Consider the following 13,870-nt stretch of genomic DNA (forward strand, 5'->3'; position numbering starts at 1 on the left):
AAAAATTAGTGGTGCTCTGGTGCAACCATGGGCGTTAGAGGGTTAATAGAACACTAAAAGGTCCGCCCTTTTGTATCTATTTTGGATAGCACTACCCTTTAAATGTGAGGAAGGCACCAACCACCTAAGGGTGGATTAAGTAACATTTTTAAGTTCAAGCCACTTTCTCAAAATGCGTTTAAAACTTTTATGTTAATTTCTTACAAACAAAACAAATATTGGACTCGGATTAATACATATATATACAGAAGTTGTTCGGTAACTGGGCGTTGTTTAACTGGGCTGCTTTTTAACTGGGCACTCGAAAGCAGACAACCCGAAATGGGCGAGGGGTTATTGGATGCCAAAAGCCTGTTCAATTAATAAAAAAAAAACTTTTTAAAACTTTTATTTAATTTCAAGTCACAATTGAAGAAATATGAAAAGCAAGCATTGTAAATAAAACTGAGTAACTTTAATTTTTACATTTCATCAGGAAATATTATGCATCGGTGGTCCCTCGCCTAGTTAGCGAGCAGCATTCGGTGACTGGGCTACGAACTCAGCCCAGTTACCGAACAACTACTGTATTTCAATAATTATAGGTAGGGTGTTGATAAGTATAATTCAGTGCAATGTGATCCGTTCGCAGAATCCCCTCGGCGGTTAATTCAACGCAGTAGGCCTGACTTATGAGGGTTGTGTGAAAAAGTGAACTATAGCCTAAGAATTAACAAAACAACTCCACATAGACAATCATAAATGCGAGAAAGTCAATGCGGATGGCAGGGATGGAATAATCGCAAAAAATCAATTTCGCTACCGAACTCTCTTCACCCGCGAATGAGAGAGGAGGCAAATCACGCAAAAGAAAATTGCTCCCGAAATTCTTCAAGAAAACCAATCTGATCAAAAGCACCGACCAACAAAATGCGTTCCATCGAAATGGACATGCACAGTAGTTTTTGCCAATTTTTGTAGCCTAGTGACCGAGTGTAAGCGATAAGTGTTGAGAATCTAGAAGGAAATCCAGTTTACCATCTCAATCGTACACGAAAAAGTAAAAAAAACATCTTTCTTTTTCTGTCTGTTTATCTGTCTATAATCTAATCTAACCTCAACACACAAATTCTTTATTCGGCCAGGCCGTGAAGTTAGTCGGATAGATGCTTCTTTAAAGTGGATTGAGTGAACGAAAGTTCAAACAGCAATACATTTTTTAATCTAGAGGGGGAACGTGGAGATACCTGGCTCGTATCATATTTCCACAAATGCGCTCATCGGGAACTTCTCAAGAATCTCAAATCATCATAACTAAATTTATCATTTTTAAGGTAAATGCCGTAATTACTTTTTGTCGATTATACAAAATTATCACCGGCCCCTTAACTTACCCGTAACTCCACTCGGCGGCAGAATCACTCGGCCTAGCAGTCCAAACTTGCCGAACCGCTCGGTCAACTCGGCCGGCTCCGTTCCGGCGGGCAAATTTTTGGCCAAAATAACTGCGTTCGATCGGCTTTTGGCCACCCCGTTGAACGCATCCAGCTGGATTCCCGCCTCCTCGAGGAACTTTTGCATCTCCATAACGATCTCCGTTTCTCCCAGGGCCAATCGCACAGCGGCACTCGTCGTTCCGCCCTCGCTGCTCAGCACTTCCTCCTTGGTTTTGCCGTACTTTTTCGCGACCGCTTCCGCGATGGCGTTTTCACCCATAAAGAGCGTGTTCCAGTTGTGGGAGGATTGTGCTGTTTTTTTCAGTTGCTTTTCTTTCTTTTGCTTGAACGTCAGACCGGAATCGTCTTCGTCCGCTTCGGCGCGTTCTTTTTCGTCCACCTTGGCGGGAAGAAGGTGAAACATGCGACCGTGGAAGAACGTTCCGTTGAGCTCGTTGTACGCGAGGACCGCGTGCTCCGGCATCAGGAAGGTTACCGTTCCAAAACCTTTCAGCTTCCTGGTGTTGGCATCGATGGGCAGGTCAATCTCCGAGACGGGTCCGTACCTTTCAAACAACTGCTTCAAGTCCTGCTCCTGCACAGAATACGCCAAGTTCCGGAAGAAAAGCTTCCCAGTTTCCACGATGCTCTCGCTGCAGACCGATTCTTTCTCGCGAACCCACTTGGGATTCTCTTTCTTATCCAGTTTCGAGCCTTCCTCCCCACGCATGCGATCTTTTTCGGTAAAGTCCACGACTTTCACCTGCTTTCCGCCGAGGAAGCTTTTGTCCTTGAGCAGCGCCTTCCGCAGCTCAGCTTCCGTTTTGTATCCAATGTATGCAAATCCCTTCTGTTTCGGGGGAATCCGAATCGAGTACGGTTTGATGGGCTTAAAGAATCGGAACAAGTCCTGTCGCTTCGTCGTCGACGGAATGTTGTGAATTTTGGCCACAAACAGATTCGTTATCTTTCTTTCCTTTTTCGGCTTCGCCAGACCTTTTCCTCCTTTCGACTGTTCGTTGTGCTCCTGCGTCTCTTCTTCATCTTCCCTTTCCGAACCCGACTCGTCCTCCTCTTCGTCCTTTTCCAGCTGATTGTCCCAAACCGACTTGCCGGCCTTGTTCTGAACCTGTACAAATTCCTTAAACTGAGGATCGCGCTTGCGCTGCTTCAGAATATCCTCCGACGTGGGCGCCTGTTCAGTTTTCTTCTTTTTGTCCTTGCCAGACTCCTTCGCCGGCTTCGTTTCCTCCGGTTTTTTGCTATACTTGCTCCAGGATTTGAGTTCCTTCACCTCGTTCAACGCCACGCACGGAGCGACGCTCAGCTTCGACGTCCGCAGGAAGGTGTTGTTAAAGTGCTGGATCGCTTTTGCCGCTTGCTCCTCCGACTCGTACCCGACGAAGCCAAAGTTTCGGAACTTGCCCTCCGGCGTGTACTTGAGCTGCACGTCCGTCACGATGCCGCACCGGCTAAAGTGGTCGCGCAGTTTCGATTCCGTGAACTGGAAGAGTGCAAAATCGTCACATGGATATTTTAAAACCAGTGCTAACATCAGTACTCACCCCATTAGGCAAATTTTTAACAATTATTCGGGACATCTTTATTAGGAAATTCACATAACTTCAGGAAAAAAAGTCGTAATTTTGTGAGACAAACTAAATTCTTCAACGGCAATGTTTACATCCGATGCACGTGCGAAATCTCTTTACGCGCATGTGTCAAACATACACGCCAGAATGGTTCTAATCAAAATTAAACTAAAAGTCACACATTGAATATAATTTGGCGAAAACTGTTAAAATTCAATCAAATACACCTAAATTTTGGTTGTTCGAGGGTGTTGAGGATACGCATAAGTATGCCTTGACTTGATATTGACTTATTGTAATTTGATGGATAAATCATTCTAGTTCTGTTCGTTGCCCCTGCAAGACGTGTTCTGCCAATAGGTTATGGGCCCAGTAACCAAGGCGATAACGGAATCAGAATCGGAAGTTTGAAGAAAATTTTCTCGAGAAGCATGGAAGCGAAGCTTGGAGTTGAGAAGCTGAACAACGAAAACTACGCACAATGGGCGTTCGAAACGGAAATGCTGTTAATTCGCGAGAAGCTGTGGAAGTACGTCGAGTACGCGCAGGCCCCGGTTCCAGAAAATGACGAGTGGACGGATGGAGTGCAGAGAGCACGCGCAACGATTTCGCTGCTGGTCGAGAGGCGCCAGCATCCGCTAATCCGAGAGCTCAAAACGGCGAAAGATGTGTGGCTCAAGCTGAAAAACGAGCACCAGAAGACATCGATGTGTTCCCGTGTGTCCTTGATCTGCCAGATCTGTGACCGGAAGTTGCCGGAAGGAGGAGACGTTGCAACACACATTTACGATTTTGAGGAACTGTTTGCGAAGCTACGGAGTGCTGGAAAGGACCTGGGTGAGGATGTACAGGTTGCGATGCTCTTGCGAAGCTTGCCGATGAGCTACGATCAAGTCCGGACTGCTTTGCTGATCATGAAGGACGAGGATCTTAAGCTCGATTACGTGAAAGGGAAAATTCTGGACCAGGAGCGCAAGATGAACGAAAGTGAAGCGGGAGACACGACAGTAGCGTATAAGGTGGCATTCAAGAGGAAGCTGATCTGCTACGGATGCGGTAAGGAAGGCCATAGGAAAGTGGATTGTCCAGCCGAGATGAGTGATGACGACGTGGAAGTCAACGCCAGCAAGAAATCGTATGCTTTTGTATTGGACAACAGCAAACGGCAAGAATGGATCGTGGATTCGGGAGCCAGCTCCCACGTGTGCTGCGTGAAGGCTTGTTTCGATTCGCTGAAACCTGCCCCCAGAGGACAAGTGCTATTGGCAAACGGTAAGGAGGTGGATGTCCAAGGGATTGGAACGGTGACGCTGAATAGCGTGGACAACAACGGAGAGCAAACGGTGATCAAGCTGACCGACGTGTTGTACATCCAGGGACTCGAGATGAACCTCATTTCGGTGGCTAAGCTGATAGTGAAGGGAGCGGATATCCGGTTCGGCAAACATGGCTGCCGGATAATGTCACGAGGAGAGACAGCAGCGGTGGCAGTTTTGCGCGACGGACTGTACCGGCTCAAGCAACGGCGGTGGTGCTCCGGACAACAGAAGGAGATCGGTACGCAGTTTGTGGGAGTCCTGATCGAAAGCAAACGTCGGAGCAAGAAGACGAAGAAAAGGGAAGTATTTGAGTATACATTGCGCGGTGCTACACATTTGGGTCAAGATCAAAGGAAAATGGAGGATCCCGTCCAGTTTCACGATGATGTGGTACAACCGGTTTACTTCTTTTGAGCATCATCCAAACGGCGTGTGAGTGGTCGAACCAAACGAAAGGGACCAGTGGAGCGAAGTGGAACCGTGCCAAAATCACGTCGATTGGCTGATACAGATGAACAGGAGAGCAAACTATCCAGGATTCAGGAGGAGATGGAGATCCTGACCATTGGAACTCGCAAAAACGAAGCCTGAAGACGTTAGGGATACTCATGCGAGGAGGAGTGTTGAGGATACGCATAAGTATGCCTTGACTTGATATTGACTTATTGTAATTTGATGAATAAATCATTCTAGTTCTGTTCGTTGCCCCTGCAAGACGTGTTCTGCCAATAGAGGGGTTGCTTAAATTTGTATATGTACAAGGTCGACCATTTAAAACTTATTACAAACCAACAACATAATACATTGTTCACTACCAATCCAACTCCATTGGTGTTAAACAATCGGGGTTACAGAGTACTTTTTTTGCAACTCGATATTGCTTATTGCGAGATAAAATCACGTTTCTCCATCGCTGTGAGTGACAGGAGATAATAGGTCTATAGACAAATCCAGCGAAAGCTCAACGCTGCTTTTTGATGGTGAGAGATTTGACAGCTCCCATACTAAATGTCTCGATACTTTTTGTTAATTTTCTTATAAAATAAAATACTTAACATATGAAAACTATATATTTTTGGTGCCCAAAATTCCTGCTGAATCGAATGGTGTACTTATCTCGATTGCAAATTTTTCGAACAGTTTTTATTTTAATAATATTCTAGACACATTTTGTGCACCTAATCAATCAATACTTTTATCATAAATAATCATTTTATTGCTTAAAAATTGAGTTTTCCTGAGCTCCCATATTCAAATACATGGAAGCTGTCATTTCTAACACCATTGGCCACCTAGCGGCCATTTCACACTGGATTCGTCTATTCCCGTACTGCAGAATTCTGCAATTCTGCACAAAAACGGCAGCAGAGCGTTCCCGTACATTTCTGCAACAAAAGTAACTTTTCTCTCAGGCAGAACTTCTGCAATGAGAGAGGTAGAAGTTGCAGCAAAACCGTTCCCGTACTTTTCTGCAAGCTCTCTCTTCTCTTTCTTGTTGAAAAGTTACTGCAATTTGATGTGATGGATGTTGAGTACACGCTTACGTAAAATTTGCAAGTTGGGTGAAATCAAGCATTTTATTATTATTTGTAATAATAAATGATTTTGGGGTTGTTGTTTTTTTGTCTGGTTTTATTGAGAACGATTTTTTTTATGTTAACGATTTCAGGCTTAGTTCATTCATGTAAATGATAAATTTTAGTGTTAATATTTTTACCTGTTAAAACTTAAGCCCTAGTGTTACAGCACGGCTAGCACAGAGAACAGATGTACATCACTGAACAAAAAGCACCGAAAAACGTGTGTAAAAATTCAAACCAAGATACGTTGAAAAGAGCTAGGGTGTGCATCATCCGCCTAGATAGCGCCACTTCAAAAATCACGATGACCTACAGAAGCAGAACGTTGGACCATCCATTCACTGCACAAAACATTCCGAACGAACGACATCAGACCAATGTCTGACTGTCCTTCATCGTAGGGGTACGATTTTACGCGCGATAGAAAATAACAAAATCAGCTGTGAAGGTAAACAAAACGAAATCAGAGATAACATGTGGAAAGGTACTATTTAAAGCTATCGCTCAAAAAAATATTTTTTAAATAAGTTTTCTGTTATGTTTTTTTAATGTTAATGCATTTTTCATTATTTGCAGTCAATTGAAATTGTACTGAAGTGAATTTAGTTTATAAACGACGAAAATATTATTTTTCTGAGGAAATTATTGAGCCAGCTTCATTGTTAAGTCAAGTAATCTCAGCTGCGACGGTGGCGCCGCCAAGTGTATCCTTTACACCCTAATTTCTTTGATGCAAGATTGTATGCAACACATTTTGTTAGTGCTGCAGTGCTTACACACAAGTTCGAGCCTAGATGTACATCTGTTCTCTGTGCGGCTAGTACCCCAACAAAAAATGTACTTTAAAAACAAATAGTTTTTAATAAGTTTTAAAATACACATTTATTTTGAGTTTAATAATTTCAAATAAATATTTGTTTAGGAATTATTTTTGATCATAAATTGATTTTGAAGATACTCAATATATGTGTTAAAATAATAGGTAAATTTACTTGACAAATCATAAATTGTACCTTTAACGGCGCTACCAATTTGTATATATGAACCAAAAAAATTATGTAATTTTGTCGAAATTAAAATTCTGAAATTCTGAAAATCTGAAATTCTTCAATTTTTTAAATCTTTAATTCCTAAATTACTAAATTATTAAATTCTTAATTGCTTCGCCATCTTGAATCATAAAAATACACATTTTTTGGAGTCATATTTTAGGTTAGAAACACAAATTTAGACGATTTAGAGATTGGAAATTTTGACTGTTTCTATTTTATTTATAATTTTGTTTTAAAATTTTTAACTGACAGAATTTTTTAATTTCACTTATTTTTTTCTTTAATTTTCTATCTTATTATTTTTAACTATAGCTTTTGAATTTTTGGTGTTCTGCACTCATAAATATTCAAACTTTTGTTTTTTATTTCGATTTTTTTTCGACCTTTATTCTATTTATTTTAAAATATTGAAATTAAGATTTTTTTGAAATTTAAACATTTTGAAATATTTAGTTTTTAATAATTTGAATTTTTAAATTTTGAGTTTGTGTTTTATTTTTTTTTCTGATATAATTATTTGCATTTTTAAAATTCTCAAATATCTGATTTGTGTTTTTTAAAGTTTCTTAATTTGAATATATTAGTTTTTTATATTTTTAATTATTGATTTCTATATTTCCAGATTTTTTTAATTTATGTGTTTTTGAGTTTGTGATTAAATTTTTTTCATTTGCCAATTTCGCTGCGACACCGTTGTTCTCTCATGTAACATCCAGTCATAATTTATTTATGTTATCCTGAATAATCTTTCAAACATTCTGCTATTAAAACATGTATTTATGGTCCCTTCTATATTAAACCTTTGTTTGTCTTTTTCTAAATCATATTTATTAAACGTACCTGCCACCCTCATTTGTAAAATTGTTTACCTGTTGTACAAGTTTTGAGTTGTTTCTAATATATAATTTCTACCTTACCTAAGCATAATTAATTTCTAGTTACTTAAAATAATTAAAAAACTTTAATATCCAATTTGAGTAAATCCACTCAACTGTGTACAATATTGCAGAAAAAGTACTGGAACGCGCTACCCAGGCAAAAGTTTTGCAGAACTTCTGCAAAAGAGAGAGATAAAGAGAGCCCAGTCACGAAATATTCTAGCAGAGCTGGTTCTGTCAGAATCCTGCTAGAACGGTGGAACATTTTTGCTAGAATTCTGTAAGAATATCAAGCTCTGTTAGAACTCTGCTAGAATCCTGCAAGAACGCCGTGACTGGGAGCTAGCTGATAAGTGACTTATGCTGGCTGCAGAATTCTGCAGAAGCTGCAGAAATTCTGCAATTCTGCAGGTACGGGAATAGACCTAATTGCCGCCTAACTGCCGCAGTATAAAAATCAGCAAGTTGAACTGAAATTCTACGTTGATTTGGTTGTCAACTTGGTTTGTTTTGAATATTTTCCAAAAAGTCAGCTGAAAACTCAAGGCAACCATTGACAACAGCCAAAAATGTGTTCTGCGGTTGTCATGCGGCTGTCATGCGACTATTATCTTGCGGTCGTATCACCGCGCGTTAACTCTAATTATATATTAACGCCCGCAGTAATACATAAACTTCTATTGAATTAAAGCATTACAAGCCAAACGTGTAAGTTTCGAGCTAATTTTAGTTATTCTTCGCAATAGTGTAAAATTATGTAAACATCAGAACTGTAATTTTACATAATCAACAGTGGACGGGTTGTTTTTGCTTTCCTCTTCAGTGCACGATGTCGGTTCCAAGTTTGCTGTCCAGGTTGATCGTTTCCAACTCCAATTTGGCCGGGTTTGGGGTAAGAATCACCGAGTGGAGCAAACAAAAGTAAAAAGCTCGTTCACAAATGCTCTTGTTTCCGTACAGTTCCAGCAGGTTCGCACCAAGTGGACCGACTGGCGGATGCTAAAGGACGCAAAACGCCGCAAGTGCGTGGTTGAATCCGCCAAAGACCGGCTGCGGGTAAATTCGCTCCGCAAGAACAACATCCTGCCGGTGGAGCTGCGTGAGGTGGCCAGTGCCGAGATACACGCCTTTCCGCGGGATACCTCGCTGGTGCGGGTCCGGGAGCGGTGTGCCGTTACTTCGCGTTCCCGCGGTATCGTGCACCGGTGGCGCGTCAGCCGAATCGTTTGGCGACAATTTGCCGACTATAACAAGCTGTCCGGCGTGCAGAGGGCCATGTGGTAAGCGCTTCATGTAAATATAGATTAGTTTCAAAAAATACGAGAAAAGATTGGTTGATGTATTTTCCATGCTTCTAAAACCTGCCGAATGACTTGTCTCTACAGAATATTTCGTGACTAAGAATAAATGTTGCACAAATATCAAACTACGTCCGTGATCAAACTTTCAGTTCCTAGCTACCTACTACACTCAAACCCCGATGGTTTGACACCAACTGTTGTCAAACGAACGGGGTCACTTTTTAGTTTGACACCCCTTTTACACGGAGTTCACACACACACACTACCAAACGTTTCTTTTGATAGTGTGCGTGAGCGCCGTGTAAAAAGTGACAATTCGTCACTTTTTAGTTTGACTTTGACCATCCAACGGGGACAAGCTAAAAACGTTACTTAATCCACCTTTAGGTGGTTGGTGCCTTCCTCTCATTTATAGTGATTCCAACCCCCCTATAGTGTCCACATGTTTATGGATCTCCCCTAGCGTTCGCAGCACCTAAGAGGTCATAATAAAAATAAGTGATGAGTAAAAAAACCTACAGACTTTTTGTCAAGATTATACAGACACGGCCTTTGAGGAAAATGGCATCCCTCTACACGGCTTTTTCGTGGCGATCAAACCCGACCAGTTGAGGTTATGTGAATTCAAACCATTTTTTAAACTGCTTGTAATTTAAGATAGGTAAGTCAGATCTTGAAAATTCTTACTCCACCTAAAAGGTCTTCTCATATGCTTTCTAAAAATATATAACATGTGAGGGTTTCATGAAAAAACCACCCTTTTTACCATAATTTTAATTTAATATGAAACAGTTTTTTTTAACATAACTTTTTAAATACATGATAAAACTGCATGAATTTAAATAGCAACTTAGGGGACGTTAAGACGGATCGATTAAAACCATTCCGACCAAAATCGGTTGAGCTTGTGACGAGATATTCCAGTGACATTGATTTGGTACACATGTCTACATACAGCCAAACACACAGACATTTGCTCAGCTGGCGATTCTGAGTCGATATGTACAAATAAAGGTAGGTCTAAGAAGCCTAATTAAAATGTTCATTTTCCGAGTGATTTTATAGCCTTTCCTCAGTAAGGTGAGGAAGGCAAAAAGTGTCAAACGAAAAAGTGACCAACGTCCGGGGGTTGGGTGTACAATTATCATGGTCAAAAACGCATCTCCCAACTTTCGCTGCCCTTTTTCAGTCGCGAAATTCTCAGCAAAAGCCTGTCTCGTTCTCGTGTTAAAACACTTCCTTGTGACATTTTCTGTTTCTCTCTCATTCCCGGATTCACAATTATTCCTTTTCAACAAAGCATAGCCACAAAAGCCGTCAGAAAACAACAATTTCCAACGCAGTTTAACGGGACGTAAAGTGTGGTCGGTTCCAAATCCCCCTCTCGCATTCTTTCATAGCAGTTTTCTGAGAAAACAAAATAATCTTCGACGAGTGTGTGTGAGCGAGAAAAAGAGAAGGGGTGATAGAAAGAGAATGCCCTTGCAAGAACGAGTTAAAAGAGGAGAACTCACATGCTAGCGGCGGTCGTATAATGACAATGATGTATAGGAATCACCAAATGATAGTTTTTTTCTATCACTCATTCATAACACCGGCTGCAATATTTGTAAAACAATATCTTTTTTGCAATTCCGTCGTGAAACTACTTACTTTTCCTGTCATTCTTGAACGACAAAATAGCCTACTTTTCTGTACCAAAAAAACAGAATCGAATAGCAACACTTTTCAAAATAAATGCTGAAAAGTTCTACTTTTCAGCACTGAAATGGGTGCTGAAAAGTTAAACTTTTCAGCACTTGTTTCGAAAAGTAACACTTTTCAACATTTTTTTGATTTACACGATTTATTGACAAAATACATGAAAATTTGACTTAAAATTTCACTCAATGGGTGTTTTTCGGAATTGCAAAAAATGTTGTATGAAACTCGTTGCAAAACTTGATTTTTTCAGCACTCGTCGTATTTATCCAACTCGGTGGACCTCGTTGGATAAATGTACGACTCGTGCTGGAAAAATCATCTTTTTGCAACTTGTTGCATAAACTACTATTTTGCCATTGCAAATATTTTTTGAAGTTTATGTTTATGATTTTAACGACGTTGAACATTCGATTTTAAGTGCTTTAAAAACAGTTGTTTTGTAATCATTAGTTTTCAAAATATCTATGCATTTACGGAAATTATTTTTTCCCGAAAAAAAATCATTTTGCGGGATTGTACAATGGTATTTCATCAAAAAATCAATATAAAAGTTCAAACATGCTAAATATTATTAAAACATTCACTTAAAGTGGATGCATAAGTTAGTTAGAAAGAAATATAACGTTGAAGTCAACACTAGTACAAATATGTCACTAACATGAAAAATAGTTTTTGCAACGCCGAAATTGCGAAAATTTGCTAGAAGGTGCTTGGAATACATCTCAAGCAATACAATGTAAATGGGTCTTCGGTTTTAGCCCATTTATATTGTTTTGCTTGAAATGAGTTTAAAATTGCTGTTTGCGTGCATTTTATTACATTTTCCTTTGAATAGATAAGATCCCTCTACAAAACAATATCAAAAAGTACTACGCTGATTTCGAATACGTGCGGAAATAATGCTGTCCACTAAATGACTAGGCAATTGAAAATCTTAGTTTTCCTCTAAGCAACTCTTTATTTTTCTCTCTCAAACCGATATCAAGTTTAATAACACCATCTTGCATAATCAACCACACTCACTCTAATTACAATGTAATGTACCTAATCACTAGACTCTTTGCGCTCCCTTCCTACTTGTCCTGCTTCTTCTTGTAATCCTCGAGGGCCGCCTTGATGGCATCCTCGGCCAGCATCGAGCAGTGCAGCTTGACCGGCGGCAACGACAGCTCCTTCGCAATGTCCGTATTCTTGAGCTTTTTGGCCTCGTCCAGGGTCTTTCCTTTGACCCATTCGGTGGCCAGCGAGCTGGACGCGATGGCCGATCCGCAGCCGAACGTTTTGAACTTGGCGTCGATGATTTTGCCGTTCTCGTCGACCTTGATCTGCAGCTTCATGACGTCACCGCAAGCCGGAGCACCAACTAGGCCGGTTCCGACCGTTTTGTCCTTCTTGTCCATCGAGCCAACATTGCGCGGGTTTTCGTAGTGGTCCAGCACGTTCGCGTGGTAGAGCATCCCGGGGACGCTCTGGACGCGGCGGAGTTTTAGGAGAACCGGAACCGTTCCACGCAGCGAAGCCATTTGTTTTTGTTTTGCAACTTGCACGAATTTCGCAATAACACACAAGAACGTTCTTTACTTCGGAGCAGTCACTTCCTGTCTGATGCGCAGTTGTTTTGGGGAGAAAGAAAAATTGCTGCTGCACCTGATTTTGACGTTTCTCCGATAACAAACCTTTGTGTTGGGGAGCGTTCTTTTATTACGTAACGCAGTAGGGGGGGAGGGGGGGTTGGAGGCCGTGTTACGCTCCATACAAAATTTTTAAAATTTGTATGGAAATTTTGTTACGAGGGGGGGGGGGGGTCTAAAAGTCCGATTTTTCGCGTTACGTAATAAAAGAACGCTCCCTTGCACGGGTAATCAAATCCAGAGTTTTTTTTTGAAAAGGACCGATAAACTATTGTCTTTCATATGTTTATAGGACCTAATCAAAAAAAACTCGAGAAATCTACTCATAAGGGAGCGTTCTTTTATTACGTAACGCGAAAAATCGGACTTTTAGACCCCCTCCCCCCCCCCTCGTAACAAAATTTCCATACAAATTTTAAAAAATTGTATGGAGCGTAACACGGCCTCCGACCCCCCCCCCCCCCCTACTGCGTTACGTAATAAAAGAACGCTCCCTAATACCGCTGATCTTCAGCTAAGTGTTTTACTCAATTTTGATTTCTACCCTGAAAGCCCGACCATATGGTCAGCCATGCCAGATATACAGATAAATCTGTATTATACAGATTTTTTGATCCCAAAAATCACAAAAATCTGTATATACAGATTTTTTAAAAATGATTTATTTTGAAAATTTCAATAATTTAGTAATTGAATTATGCTTTAATATGATTAAAAAGCTTAAATCTGTTGTGAAAAGTCTAAAAAATCTTCTATGGCTTCGAATTTGACATGATACAGATAAAATACAGATTTATTTTTAAGAAAATACAGATTTCCCATAAAATAATCTGGCAACGTTGCATATGGTAATCATTTCTGGAGTTTTTTTTAAAAGGTCCAATAGAGCTTTATGACGTTTCGCGTACACACACTAGCGCACCATTTGATTTTGCTGGCCGGACAAAATTTAACCTCAATCTTTTTCGTGTACGTACACGCAATACATGCGCACGTAGATAACTCTATAGGCCCCTAAAACCAAAGCTAAAAACTCGATTCGCCACCAACATTTGAGTAGAAGAACTTTGGTGCAAGGTTACATTTACGTTTTTGCGCGACAAGTGCAAAGGGGAGTGAAAACTATTTGAAGGTTTTTAAAAAGAAAATTGATCTTTTTGAATAAAATAAAGTTAACAAGAGGTAAGAAATAAAAAGTTCTATCGACTGACTATTTAATTTTTTTGCTAAGCTGCCTTTTTCATTGAAAATTCTGAGATCCGGATTGAAAACGCGAGAATGAGGTTAGATTGCTAATTTTGAAAATCATTCCAATTATCATTTTTCAAGCAGAGCTTTGTTTTTATGGTAGAAGTGACTTGAAAAAATATTTGTCCACTTGAATAATCTACATTCACA

General features: G+C 40.2%; 3 protein-coding genes across 3 annotated transcripts in view; 1 reads left to right on the forward strand and 2 right to left on the reverse strand.

The window, feature by feature from the left end:
* Positions 1–3,140, reverse strand: part of LOC120425020 (probable RNA-binding protein 19) — a 28,500-nt gene extending 25,360 nt beyond the window's left edge. The window contains exons 1-2 of the mRNA XM_052708626.1: positions 2,981–3,140; positions 1,374–2,919 (exon numbers count right to left, since the gene is read on the reverse strand). Of these exons, the coding sequence (XP_052564586.1) occupies positions 1,374–2,919; positions 2,981–3,016 (1,582 nt within the window). The 5' untranslated portion in view covers positions 3,017–3,140. The remainder of the gene's footprint in view (positions 1–1,373; positions 2,920–2,980) is intronic.
* Positions 3,141–8,569: 5,429 nt separating this feature from the next.
* LOC120425019 (28S ribosomal protein S14, mitochondrial) lies at positions 8,570–9,169 on the forward strand. The gene is made up of 2 exons (XM_039589388.2): positions 8,570–8,728; positions 8,797–9,169. The coding sequence occupies exons 1-2, from the start codon at positions 8,666–8,668 to the stop codon at positions 9,118–9,120; spliced, it is 387 nt and encodes a 128-aa protein (XP_039445322.1). The 5' UTR covers positions 8,570–8,665; the 3' UTR covers positions 9,121–9,169.
* Positions 9,170–11,779: 2,610 nt separating this feature from the next.
* LOC120425030 (iron-sulfur cluster assembly scaffold protein IscU) lies at positions 11,780–12,487 on the reverse strand. Its single transcript, XM_039589401.2, has one exon. The coding sequence runs from the start codon at positions 12,362–12,364 to the stop codon at positions 11,915–11,917; it is 450 nt and encodes a 149-aa protein (XP_039445335.1). The 5' UTR covers positions 12,365–12,487; the 3' UTR covers positions 11,780–11,914.
* Between the last annotated feature and the right edge of the window lie 1,383 nt (positions 12,488–13,870).

This window comes from Culex pipiens, chromosome 1 (assembly GCF_016801865.2).
Source record: "Culex pipiens pallens isolate TS chromosome 1, TS_CPP_V2, whole genome shotgun sequence".
In the NCBI taxonomy this organism is placed as follows: domain Eukaryota; kingdom Metazoa; phylum Arthropoda; class Insecta; order Diptera; family Culicidae; genus Culex; species Culex pipiens.

What these genes read in the sequence shown, in the direction of transcription:
- LOC120425019 (XM_039589388.2), top strand. Translation starts at nt 8,666, where the DNA reads ATGTCGGTTCCAAGTTTGCTGTCCAGGTTGATCGTTTCCAACTCCAAT. An exon ending in CCAATTTGGCCGGGTTTGGG is followed by an intron (nt 8,729 to 8,796) that starts GTAAGAATCACC and finishes GTTTCCGTACAG; the next exon opens with TTCCAGCAGGTTCGCACCAA.
- LOC120425030 (XM_039589401.2), bottom strand. Translation starts at nt 12,364, where the DNA reads ATGGCTTCGCTGCGTGGAACGGTTCCGGTTCTCCTAAAACTCCGCCGC.